Here is a 14,059-nt window from a genome sequence, read left to right as displayed (position 1 = left end):
ATTGTTCATACAGCACTGGGGCCCAGTATCAGCCGTTAGGCCTTGGCAGGAGTCGTGTTTGTTGTAGCGGGGTTTGCTACTCTGCACCACCCTGTCCCAAATGATGAGAGTATTTTACCTATATAGTAAAGCAAGTGTTTGTATTGTGTGATAGATATAGTGCCTAGAATCATTGTGATAGTGATGTCCTGCTCATGGTTTAGTGTGAAATAAATGTTTGTAGAGGAATATATCGTGTGCATTGCCTGAGTTACCGTAAATATAGAAGACGAATGAGAGGGGTCAAATACGTCACACAGCCACGTACTTGAATGCAATGTACTGCACTGTTCTCAGACAGTGATAGATTATGTACGACTTTGTGTGAAATATATGTATATAATGCAGCCAATGTTCATAGAGAAATATATTGAATAATTTGTGTTGTGCTAGTCTCAGTGAAAGGTGTTGCATGACAGTGAATGAAATGTAGTTTTATGCGATTTACTCGGAAACTATGAGGTGCAGGAAAAATCTGAAAACACCATGAGAAAGCCCATGAAATTCTACATAAGCTGATGAATTAAATAACATAACATCTGCGAGAAAACTTCTTCGCCAGAGTGCCGTGAACAAAAAATCACTTCCCTGTAGGTAAGGGCTTTTAGTTTTTGGCTATTTTCTTGAAAACTAAAAACTGTACCAAAAAGCCGCTAACACTTTTAGAAAGCTGATGAACTTCTCTTTCTAAACATGTAATAACAATCATAGGTATGAGGGAAAACATTTGAGCTATGATGTTGGAGAGTGAGAATGACGTTCCAGAATGTTTATTCACACTGACCTAATGTACTTCTATTCATACTTTTCTGTATCCCTTTTTGCTTATCGACAAGAACAAACATTGGCGAATAAGATGATGTAGTTTTTATGGCAATATATACAAGTCTGGCTGGCTACAATAAGGCGAGAATACATGTTTTCATGGGCATGCAGGAGGGCTGGCGGAGAGGTGGGAGGAAAAATCGTGATCCAGCAAACTTATCGAAACTTACCATGAGCAGAAGGGTTAATACTATCTACTCTACTATTTTTACTCTAACTTGACCTAAACCTGGCATCTTTCCACCTTCAATGGTAGGTCACAGCAACAAATTAACACTAGTTAAGATCTGCTATGGATAGGATGTTGAGCCATGGCACTGCATTTTTTTTTTTTTTTTCCCCAATGAGCTATGAAAAATAAGTTACATAAAAATGAAAATCTGGGCCAAGTCGGGGTAAAAAGAGTATAAATGATCAAACGCATAAGGACATAGTTGGTGGGTAGGCTGGAAAGGGGGACTGGTTCAAAAGTTGTATAGGAGAATCTAGCCACAGACCCTAAAACCAGCATTCACCAACTCGCTCTCTCTCTGTTAGTTTAAGCTTTGCAAGTCTGTGAATCTTGTGAGGTGGGTCCAGACCAAATTATGGTGCTTGTGTAACCATGTGACCCCTCTATACCAAAAAACTGTCATGCTTCCTCTTGAGAAATCCTTATACATCCAGGTTTTGCTATACATCTGTTTGCTATGTGATAAATCACTATAATGATGAACAAAAAGTTAGACCTATTTTCAGAAGAACAATGGCAAAATGATTATGAATTCACCAGAATGATGCCTCCCTGTCAACCGTTTGTGCCAATGGCTGCCCAGTGTTTACATTTGCTGTGATCATTGGTCTTTCATTCCATTTTGTACATCAAAGGCCACTGAAACACCACTGCTCCTGCCAAATAACAGTGCAAGTGCTTAACAAATTGTGCAATGTGAGATATTAAGTGAAGTGACAACCTTCAGTGTGTGAAATACTGAATCTTATGACTTGGAAGTCATGTCTGGCTGGGATGCTACCCCTTGTAGTAAAGCATGGTGCTGTTGAGGGTGCTGAGGTCAAGCCTAAAAGGGAAATACACACACACATATACTGTGTGTGTGTGTGTGTGTGTGTGTGTGTGTGTGTGTGTGTGTATATATATATATATATATATATATATATATATATATATATATAGTGGAACCCCAGAATTCGTACGCCTCTCTACTCGTACAACTCGGTTTTCGTACAGCTTTTTTGCCCAAAAATCGCTCCAGTTTTTGGACGGTGAACCGTTATTCCCACCAAGAGATGCGGCATCGTAGGTGCCACATGGTCGCCAGTCTGACTTTGTCTTCCGCCAGCTATGCATCAGTCATACAGGCTCGATTAAACTCTGTGATGAATTACATATTTTCGTTAGAAAATTGTACATAATCATGGGCCCTAAGAAGATTAGTGAGTCAGCTGGAGCTAAAAGTAAAGCAGTGAGAACAACAACTGAGCTGAAAAAAGAACTCATTGCAAAGTTTGAAAGTGGAACCCGTCTCCGATCTTGCCATTCATTATAGTATGGCAAAATCTACCATTTCATCCATACTAAAGAATGGATTAATGCAAATTACATTGCTCCTTATGGAAGAAAATGATTCGGTTTTCGAACAATTAGCAACTTGTACAGCCTCCAGGAACGAATTGTGTACAAATTCCGGGGTTCTACTGTATATACCGTATATAGTATGTATATATATATATATATATATATGTAATCCCTCTAATATCCAAACACCCCCCCCCCCACTAACCGGACATAATCGTCTTGGGATCCAATATTCCCAAAATGGTCCAGGGGAGAAAAAAAAAAAAAAAAAAAAAAAAATTTCCCGCCCGTAATTTGAATTTGGTGCACGGGGCGTGGGACAGCTTTGTTGTGGCGCGTCATTCCTCCGACGTCCGCTAGAGCGCCCCTGCATCCTCCCCACTTTCCGCCTGTCTCTCGTCGCAAGTGCACGTTCGTCGTCATGGCTGCCCACGTGCTCACTTTTGTGGTGGTGCCTTACCTGCTGCAGGCACTCCTGCTGCTCTCGTGCCTCTCCTTCGTGTGTGTGATGATGGCCCCGCCGCCTGAGAAGAGGAAGAGAGTGGTGTTGACTCTGGAGAAGAAACGAGAGATATTGGAGAAAGTAGAAGCGGGGTGGTCTTCTTCCCGCATCCTCCGTGAGTTTAACCTGGCCTGGTCTACTTTGATATTAAGAGATCCCGAGACAAATTCATGCAGTACACGGCTGACTTCTCGTCAAGAAACAAACGCAACATGGAGAGGAAGGTGATGTTTACTCCCAAGTTTGCTGAAGTCGACCGCTCCACATTGATTTGGTATCGACAGCAATGTGCTGCTGGTGTGAAGGTGCATGGTACGGAGCTGAAGGCTGCTGCTGAGAAGTTCGCCAGGCTTCACGACGCCCTAGACTTCAAGGCATCCGAGGGTTGGCTCTTTGCGTTCAAGTTACAGCATGGCCTTATCAACCATAAAGCTCATGGCGAAGCTTTGGACACTAATGAGGATGGAGTTGATGAGTTTCAGCACAAGGTGAAGGGCTTGATCGACAAGGAGGGCCTCACTCTCGGTTAAGTCTACAACGCTGACGAAACTGGTTTATTCTGTTGCTCTTTGCCAATGAACACTCTAGCCGAGGAGACGGAGAAGCGTGTACCTGGCCGCATGCTCTCCAAGGAATGGATATCTGCTTTGTGTTGTGCCAATGCTAACGGCATGCACCGGCTTAAGCCCGTTATTGTTGGCCGTGCAAAGCAGCTTCGGTGTCTTCGTGGGGTGATGGATGTCCTTCCTGTCATCTGGTACCATTCTTTGAAGGCATGGTTCACACCCCAGATCTTCAAAGACTGGTTCCACCGCCATTTCATCAAGGAGGTCATACATTACCAGACGGAGACACTGGGAATCCCACGCGACCAGGTAAAGGCCCTCCTTCTCCTCGACAATGAACCTGCCCACCCATGCGACGAGGACTTAGTGGCTGAGAATGGCCGGATTAGGTGCATGTTTCTGCCACCTAATATGACTGCTCTCATCCAATCAATGGACCAAGGAGTGATCGTGGCAATGAAGAGGCTGTACCGAAGGATGTTCCTGGACGAGGTGATGGTTGTTCTCGAGGACGAGGACGAGTGCAGGGAGGGACGGGACACGCGAGGCCAGCAGACTTTGGAAAACCTTCGCCGCTACAACATCAAGTCTGCAATCTACAACTGGGCCAGTGCATGGAAGGAAATCCCTGTCAAGACTCTAGAAAATGGTTGGTCTCGTCTGCTTCTCGGAACGGATGTGGAGTACGATTTCCTAGGTTTTGACGTGGATGACTTCCATGCACGTCTACATACGCATGGCGACGATGTTGATGTGGACGATGTGCGTGAGTGGTTGGATGACGACGAGGGCGATCCTGGGTATCAGACCTTGTCTGATATCGAGATCGCATCTTCAGTTGCAGGTGTCAGTACCCAGCTTCAAGATTCCGACGAGGACGGCGACGATGATGCGGACTCCTCTCAGCATGACACAACTCCAGCCATCCCCAAGCTAAGCACACTCCGGGAACACCTAGAGTTCGTTCTCGACTACCTGGAACACCCGGACTGCGACAGGGAGATGGGGCCCTTGGGACTTGTGGAGGATGTGCGTGCTTTCAGGCAGCGCATCATAAATCGTTGGAATCGTCGTTCCTTGCGTCAATCAATGATTGACAGTTTTTTCAGGCCCGTGACCCCCGCTGTGCCCAGCCCTGGCTCCACTCCGTTGCCTCCCCAAGACAGGCCCTCATGCTCCGAGCCACAGCCCAGCACATCAGCCACGGTGGAGTCACCGCTCGACGTGAGTTTGCGTCTGTCTTCAGAGTCGTCTGCAGTGGGTATGTCATCACCACGACCCAGCGATGCACCCCTAGGTCACCTGCCAGTGATACTCTCGGACTCTGACAGCGAATAGACGCCAAGAACTTCTCCACTAGACCACATGGGAATTTACAGTGCTGTGCAGTGAAAAAACAGTGCATTGTGTTAAGGATTTACAGTTGTGAGTGAAAAGACAATTTTTGAACTAAATTTAATGTAAATAGACGTATGTTTTTGCTTTAGAAAATGGTTATAAGAGTGGAAAAAGTTAAAGTGCAGAGTGCAACACTTATTAAGTTACAATGGAGCATAAGTTAGACAAGAGTGCGCACTGTGAAGAGAATGGACTTCTGAGTGTGAATGACTAAGTTCAGTGCAAGACTTCATGAACAGTGTACTGCAAGTGCTTCAGGAAATCCTTCTTACTGTCAGAGTCCGAGAGGAGGCGGTTATTCATCGAGATGGCCATGGACTTGCTGTAAGTAGGCAGAATGTTTCATACCGTACTCTACTGTATTTTCCATACTATACTTTCCTCAAACACCTCATTTCACTCTTTAATGTCCCTTATTGTTGTGAATATGTAGTGTCTTAGGTGCTATGCATGTGCGGTAGGGAGGTGTTTTTCTGCGTTAGGCTAGGTTAGGGTCCATAACTACCAGTCCAGGAGCCAGAGACTTATAAGTTCAATCGATAGAGAGGTGGCCTGCAGTCCCACCGGACCCAGGTTCGAATCCCGGCTGGGGCAGGGAACAGTTTAAGGATTTGAATTTCATTAAATCAGGCTTTACTGATCTACCAGAAGACCCGCCGACATGTCGTAAAAATACCCCAGCTAATACCAATACACCAGTCCTGTATGAGACAGACCTAGCATGTATTCAATATGGACGGTGGGTGTTAGCGCCGAAGTGGTGACATGTAGAGGTGTATGGTATGCAGGAGGACTGCTGGGCCTTGATAGCAGGCTGTGAAGCCTATGCCCAGAGTCAGACACATTAAAAAAAAAAAAAAAAAAAAAAAAAAAAAAAAAGTACCCAGAATGTTGAATATTGTATGATCTATCTATCTATCTATCTATCTATAGCCCGACGCCCTAATCCCGCAAAGGGTGGCCGCAGACAAAACGCCTCCAAGTCACTCTGTCACCCACCATTTGACTCCCCTCCCCCCAACTCACCCCCCCCTCCCTCATATACCTCTCAACTCCATCCCTCCACCTCATCCTCGGTCTACCCCTCCCTCTCCCTCCCTCCACCTCACCCACATACACCCTCTTAGTCAGTCTTTCACTCTCCATCCTCTCCACATGTCCAAACCACCTCAGTGTATTTCTCCTAATCTTTTCAACCACATCCACATCTACCCCACAACGTTCCTTCACTTCTTCATTCGTCAACCTGTCCCTCCATGTCACTCCACATGCTCCTCTCAAGTAACTCATTTCCACTGCTCTCACTCTTGACTTGTTCCTCTCTTGCAAGGTCCACGCCTCGCTTCCATACGTCAGGGTAGGGATCACAATACCATCATGCAGAGACTTCTTAACTTCCATACTCACTTCCCTATTTCTCATCACTGCTTTCAGTGTACCAACAACCTTCCTTCCCTGCTGTACCCTTTCACGCACTTCATCCCCCAAAGTTCCATCCTTACTCATCACACTACCCAAGTACTTGAATGCACTCACATTCTCCATATCCTCACCATCCAACCTCACTGCACACTCTGTGACTTCATTCCTCTCAAACACCATAACTTTACTTTTGTTTACATTAACTTTCAGCTTCCTCCTCCTACACACTGTCCCAAATTCATTCACCAAACCTTGCAACTCCCATTCATCTTCACTCAACAATACTGTATCATCGGCAAACAGCAACACCGGAAGCTTCCAAATCTCACCCTCATTCATTAGGGCCACCCCCACATCCACTGCCCTACCTTGTACCTCCTTTACGACCCCATCCATATATATATTAAACAGCCATGGAGACATTACACACCCCTGTTTCAGTCCCACATTGAGATCAAAGAACTCACTCAGCTCACCATCCACTCGCACCGTAGCCCTAGCTCCCTCGTACATACTCTTCACAGCACTCAACAATTTCCCCTCCACTCCATATATTCTTAATACCTTCCACATACCTTTCCTATCTATTCTGTCATAAGCTTTCTCCAAGTCCATGAAGGCAGCGTACACTTTCCTTCCCTTCTCTAGATACTTCTCCACTAAACATCTTAGAACAAATATCTGATCTACACACCCTTTTCCCTTCCTAAATCCCCCTTGTTCTTCTCCAACTAGCTCCTCTGTCATATGCCTAACCTTATCAATGAGTATTCTACCATATATATTACCAGTCACACTAAGAAGGCAAATACCCCTATGGTTACCACATACTTCTCTCTCCCCTTTTCCTTTGTACAGAGGAACAATTATACCTGATTTCCAGTCCTCTGGAACCCTTCCCTCTTCCCAAGCCAATCTACACAACTTCCATATCCACTCCACAACAATCTCACCCCCATACCTAAGCATTTCACCACATACTCCATCAATTCCTGGGGCCTTTCCCAGCTTAATCTTCTTCATCGCTTCCACTACTTCCGACCTACTGATCTCTTCCTCCCTCCTCTCATCTCTTCTTCTCCCAGCCATTCCCCAACCACTTATACTCACACTGCTCTCACTCTCTACATTCAACAAATCCTCAAAGTGCTCCTTCCATCTCCTCAATTTCTCTCTCTTCTCTACCAACAATCTATTATTCCTATCTTTCACTCCCCTACTATTTCCCCTTTCACACATCCTTACTTTCTTTACCTCCTTCCAAAACAATTTCTTACTCTCCCTCCATTTCACACTCAGATTCCTCCCAAACTCTTCATCCACTTTCTTCTTACTCTCCTTCACCAGTCTCTTAAATGTTGGGACCAACTGCCTAGCCCCGGGCTCCTGCGTTCCTCATGGGGCAATGTAGGATTGGATTATGGTATATATATATATATATATATATATATATATATACACATACATACATACATACAGTAATCCCTCCACTATCCGACGTAATAGAGCCATAGGCATGTCCGGATAGTGGTCCTGTCCGGATATTGTATGAACCTACCTCAAAAACCTCATTTTATGGTTCTTTTGCATTTCAGTCTTTTATGTCCCTTATTGGTGTGATTTGGGTCTTAAATAGGTGCTATGCATGTCCAGAGGGAGTTGTATAGGTGTTTTTCTGAGTTAGGGTCCATAAGTACAAGTCCATGAGCTGGGGCCCAATATCCGGACAGGACCACTATCCGGACATGCCTATGGCTCTATTACGTCGGATAGTGGAGGGATTACTGTATGTATGTATGTATGTGTATATATATATATATATATATATACCATAATCCAATCCTACATTGCCCCATGAGGAGCGCAGGAGCCCGGGGCTAGGCAGTTGGTCCCAACATTTAAGATGAGAGTGACCAGCCTAACTTATCCCTGAGTGGCATTACATGAGCAATCAACCCCAACTACCCCTTGGATATAAACCTTTACCAGCTCAATCCGACTGGAGCGCAATAATTACCCATTAAACCACCAGGTGCCAAAATTTGGTTATATGGTTACCACCCAGCGTAGTAAATGGTTTCCTGGTGTACAGGAAACCATTTGGCTTGTCATTCAGTGTAGAGTCACCCACAGGCTGAAGGAAGTGGAAAGAATGAAGGAAAGAAAGACAGAAGAGGAAGTGTAAAGTCACCCATAGGCAGAAGGACACGGAAAGAATGAAGGAAAGAAAGAAGAGAATGGAAGGAAAGAAGGATGGAGAGGAAAGGGCAGACACCCGAGAGCAGCACTACATCAAGTGAGTGGATGGTGAGCGCCCCCACCTACCACAGTACAGTATATATATATATACCGGTATACCTATCTATCTATCCATCTATCTATCATTATCATCATCATCATCGTCATCCAGACCTCCTTTCCCACCCTAGGGCAGGGTGAGGAGTAGCAACATCCAGACAGCCCAAATCTGCCCAATCCAATGGGCCACACTTCCATTCACTGATCTTGAATATTCAAGCCCCCGGAATCCTGGCTCTAACTAATACGTCAAAAACATTCACCACGTTCTGTAGCTTCACATAAACATATCTGACAGAGTCAATCCAGATGCCATCACGTTAAAATGGGATGAAAAATCCCTGATCATGTGCTTCTCCTCACAACATTCATCCAGCCAGCTCTTGTCAGTCCCCTAGCCTTACCAACTTCCAAACCTCTCTTCCTCACACACTCATCCACCATATCTCTGTACCTTCTCCTTGGCCTACCTCGCCTCCTCCCTCCTTCCAATTCACTCAGGTATACCTTTTTCACCACTCTGTTGTTATCCATTCTTTTCACATGACCATACCATCTCAGGACACTCTCTTCGATTCTGGTGTCCACCGATTTCCTCACTCCACATCTTTCATGAATCATATTATTTCGTATCCTATCCACTCTAAGTACTCCACATACATTCCTCAGCAGCCCCATTTCCACTGCTCTTACTCTTGACTTTTCATTTTCATGCAACACCATAGTCTCACATCCATACGCTAAAGTTGGCACTAACACTCCTTCATGTAAGCCTCGTGCAGCTGCAACACTCAAGCCTCTGTTTCTTTTCAAGGCTTTCATTGCACCAGCTACTTTATTTCCTTGCGTCACTCTACTTTTCACTTCTTTTGCACATTTTCCTTTCTTTTCTATCACTGTACCAAGGTATTTGAACTCTCTCACCAATTCCAGTCTCTCTCCATTCACTGTCTCCATCTATCTATCTACATAATATATTTTTAGATTTTGGGTTTTGTGGTCATAGGCCCACTCTCTATCCCCAATGAACCCATGTAATGTTGACCTCGTTATATGATAAACTGCTAAGTGATGGGTTTTCACTTCCTATAACCCCATCACATAGCATGGTGTGACTGTATCATGGATAGCCATGGTACTGCTGATCCCTAAACCAGCCTATTACCTCCAAACAGTTGCTCAAAACTGTAGAGGAAACAGAAATCTATGATGTTTATTAATTAAATAATTGTTCTTACCTGCACCAATATCTCAAGATCCTGAAACTCCGACTCAAAAAGCTCGATGAGTAATGAAAGGACCCGATTATGGAGAAGGGGATGTATGGATACAACTTCATCGAGAAGAGCCAAGTGTGTGGGTGTTGATTCAGTGCAGAGCTTGAAGTAACTTGGCTCTGTCACCACACACTCTACCCATCGCACCAAACCAACACTTACAACTGGAAATCTGTAAAGCAGAAGCAGGGTTATATCTGTATCGTCACTTATAGTACAGTACACATGCAAGGTCTGTTTAGAAAGTACCCAACCTTGGGCGCTAAAAAAAAAATAAACAGCTAACCTGTTGAGCAAGGACACCAATTCCCCACCAAGGCCTCTTCTGACTTGACACGTAGCCCAGCGTTCTTTCCACTGCCTGAAACATTTTCCAAAGTTGGTTTTTGGTATCTCCTGCAGGTGCTTCATCCATTTGTCATGATCCCTTCTCTCGTCTCAAATCGGGAACCTTTTGGTGGAGTTCTGAGCTTGGGGAATAAATAAAAGTTGCATGGTGCAATGTCTGGCAAGTAGGGAGCCTGCCTGACATGCAGGATGTTGTGCTTGGCCAAAAATTCCTGAATCTGTTGAGAAGAATGGGCAGGGACATTGTTGTGGTGCAGCTTCCAACTTGCCACTCTCCAAAGGCCTGGTCTCCTTCCACCGAACTGCGTAACATATTCGACAGATAACATGGAGGTAGTCACGCGTGCTGACAGTCTGACCTTCTGGTGCACGTATGTGATGCACAACACGGTAGTTGAAAAAAACTGTCAACGTGTGGGTGCATTTCACCTTGCACGGACCTGTCGCTATTTTTTTGGCCGAGGTGGCCCTGTATGCTTCCACTGAGAAAACTGTGCTTTGATTTCTGGGTCATACCTGTACACCAAAGTCTCATCTCCAGTGATAACAGTCTTCAGAAAGCCTGGATCGTGATTTGTACACTCCAGCATGTCTTGAGCAACGTTTAGAGGAGGGATCATGACAAATAAGATGAAGCACTTGCAGGAAGTACCGAACACTGACTTTGAAAAATGTTTCAGGCAGTGGAAAGATCATCATCACCATCTAATCCTACATTGCCCCATGAGGAGCGTAGCAGCCCGGGGCTAGGCAGTTGGTCCTGACATTTAAGACGAGAGTGCCCAGCCTCACTCATCCCTGAGTGGCATTACATGAGCAATCAACCCCAACCAACCCTTGGCAGTGGAAAGAATGCTGGGTTATGTGCGTCAATGTAACCACCTGTAATATAGTAGTATGTAAGTACTGTATGTTGTATGTTCTACCAGTAGTCTGTAAGTGTTCTAAGTAGGGTGTACGTGACCTAAATCCCTTACCTAAGGCCTGGTCTAGTTCAAATCCAGCTGATATAGTCGTGTTCAAGAGGGGGAATGAGAAGCGGGCCGCCTTGCTCGCCCAGAGACAAGGCAGGAGTGGCAGAGGCAAGATCTGTGGTTAACGTGTACTGATACATAACCGTAAAATCACCCAGGACTTTGAATTAGCCTACAAGTGACAAGTGGGGGATCAACATCGTCAGAAATGACCTACTTTGATGGGGACTGGTGTCCTAGCTCAACAGGTTAGCTATTTATTTTTTTTGAGCCTAAGGGCGGATATTTTCTGAACAGACCTCGTATCCCTCATTTAAAGTTGCTTTATTATTAAGTCCATGATGTATCACCTATTCCTCACTTAAAGATAACTATATGGTACCCTCTTCACTCTAACATGGCCTAACATTACCATCTCTCCATCTTGAACGCCCTGTACTAAGTTTTAACAATAGATAAGTTTTGAAATATAATGACAGTAATGAAGAAGTGCTATGGAAAGGATGTAGAGCCATAATATTGTGTTATTATGCTACTGAGCTGCACAAATATGAAAATCTGGGCCAAGTTAAGGTGAAAGACTATGGTGGTCTAGCACGTTTAGGTGCTCCAATCAGATGCGACCTGAAGGGTTTATTTCTGAGCAACAGCTGAGGTTCAAGGCACATAATGCCATTCAGGGGTTGGTGAGGATGGCCACCCTTTCCTCAAATGTCAGGACTGTGTAGCCTAACCCCAGGCCACTGACCACTATGCTCCTGATGGAGCAGAAAAGGATTGGATGATGGATGGATGAATTTTCAATTCAGTTGTTCTTCATTTCCTATACAGTTGCCTCAAAGTCAGACGTAATTTCTTTCTTTCTTTTTCTTTTTTTTTTTCACATCTAAAATCATGAGTAAAATGCCTGCCCCACCACAACTGCTTCACTTAAAATACCATTTCATCAGCACAACATCCTGAACTGTAGGTGGGGTCTGACTGTACAGTATATCCAAAATGATTACGAAAACTACCTTAGTTAACCCCATGATGGTGATAGAGAGGGACATCTTCACATCCTGGCACTGATAAAACCAGGCAACACATATGCCCAGTTATAAAAGTGTTTGTCAACTCTTTCCCTATCACCCTAAAGGAGGATGGTGGACTGGCAGAGAAGAGCAACTTCAGCCTGGAGTCCACCAAGTAGTGTATATGTCTCAATGAGCCAGGGACCACAACAAATACAACAAGTACTGTACCTGATACACTGGTAGAGGGTATTGATCTCTGCAATAAGCTCCATTGCTGACTTCCCACCCTGGCAAATATTGTGCACTTTCTCAATGGCTTGTTGTGTTGGCTTCAGGTCATCACGGATTGCCTACAACAGAACATGATGCAATTATATGCAGTGAAATAGTTATGTAGCTGCTACTGCTGTTGTTGCTTAACCCCCACCTGTCTGGCCAAGCAGGCCCACTGATCACAGGTAAGCAATTACTTCCGTGAGGCATTCCTACAAGTACAGTACGGTACATACACCATGACAGGAACGTAATATTCAAGAGAATTTTTTGGGGGGCTAGACCATATGTACATATCTCTGTACTACAAACTTAAAATTAGATCGAAATGCTTGAGTTTGCAGACCATCCGATATTTTTCAGTTTGATTCTTCCTAAAAGTTGGTGCTTAATGAGGCATGTATGTTTACTGATGGAGTTGGGTGCTTAAATAAAGGGTTTCACTTTCTGCCAGTCTGAACATTCAACTCAAATTGTGACTAAGTTTAATAATTTGGCCATTTTATATTTTTGTTGTCTGCTGCACCCTTAACAAGGCCGTTCCTACATGCTTGTAGTAGGATTCAGGTTGAAATATACTGCCCTGCCTTTATTTCTGGGAATGATAAAATAATCAAACTCTAAGGACTATTATGATTTAGTTTACGATCAGTTTGGATCAAATTTTGAAATAAATCGATCAAATGCGTAGAATTGTTTGAGTTTTCAACAAAACTACTCCATGTTTTTCTTCCTTTTTATTTTCAAGTTCAGCCTTGTAAGCCCAAAATCTTACCTGAAGTTCTGACAAATTAATATACAGAAAACACTGGGAGTGTAAAGTGGAGGGACTGTAAGAAAATGTTCTGGAAGGAGGTGAAGAGAGTAAGACAGGGTGGCAGTGAAGTTAGTTTCGTTTCGTTTAGTTTAGTTTCTTAAAGGCTCCAACATGCTTGCATGCGTCGGCCTTGGTCACCTAATGGCGGCTCTCCATGCTGCATGATCCACTGCAGCCTCCCTGTTCAGTCCCTTAACCCTGAGGCCACACTCGCTCTACCCCTCATAACCCTACCCCCACTATTAACACTTCTCACCTTCCTCACCCTATTATCATCCCCCATCCTCTCCATATGTCCAAACCATCTCAATCTACCTCTCCTCATCACAACACCAATACACTCCAGTCCCATCCTACCTCTCAACTCTTCCATCGTAAACCCAGCCCCCCTAGACCTTGCAAACAGGGGTGCACTACACATCCACCAAATCATTGTCATTTCTGTACATCTGAGCTGGCGTGAAAGATAAAAATGATAGATTACTAGTGGAGAAGGAAGAAAAAGTGAGCAGATGGAAAGAACACTTTAAGGAATTGTTGAACATAGAGAATGGAAGTAATGCGAGTATAAGTGGCTGGGGAATGGCTGGGAGAAGGAGGGAGGTGAGAAGACAGGAAGAAATCAGTAGGATAGAAGCTGTGGAAGCAATGAAGAAAGTCCAATTGGGGAAAGCCCCAGGAATTGATGGAGTGTGTGGTGAAATGCTGAAGCATGGGGGTGAGATAGT

The 14,059-nt window shown here is 44.4% G+C and overlaps 1 protein-coding gene across 1 annotated transcript in view; it reads right to left on the bottom strand.

Annotated features, from left to right (window-relative positions):
• TH1 (negative elongation factor complex member TH1) overlaps positions 1 to 14,059 on the bottom strand; it is a 78,358-nt gene that overhangs the window by 16,119 nt on the left and 48,180 nt on the right. The window contains exons 11-12 of the mRNA XM_080277074.1: positions 12,470 to 12,591; positions 9,865 to 10,075 (exon numbers count right to left, since the gene is read on the bottom strand). Of these exons, the coding sequence (XP_080133200.1) occupies positions 9,865 to 10,075; positions 12,470 to 12,591 (333 nt within the window). The remainder of the gene's footprint in view (positions 1 to 9,864; positions 10,076 to 12,469; positions 12,592 to 14,059) is intronic.

The sequence above is a fragment of the Coenobita brevimanus genome, chromosome 68 (assembly GCF_032717465.1).
Source record: "Coenobita brevimanus isolate Jiangsu-jjx chromosome 68, ASM3271746v2, whole genome shotgun sequence".
In the NCBI taxonomy this organism is placed as follows: Eukaryota; Metazoa; Arthropoda; class Malacostraca; order Decapoda; family Coenobitidae; genus Coenobita; species Coenobita brevimanus.
The sequence above is the reverse complement of the archived record's forward strand: the minus strand, read 5'-3'. Positions and strand labels throughout refer to the sequence as shown.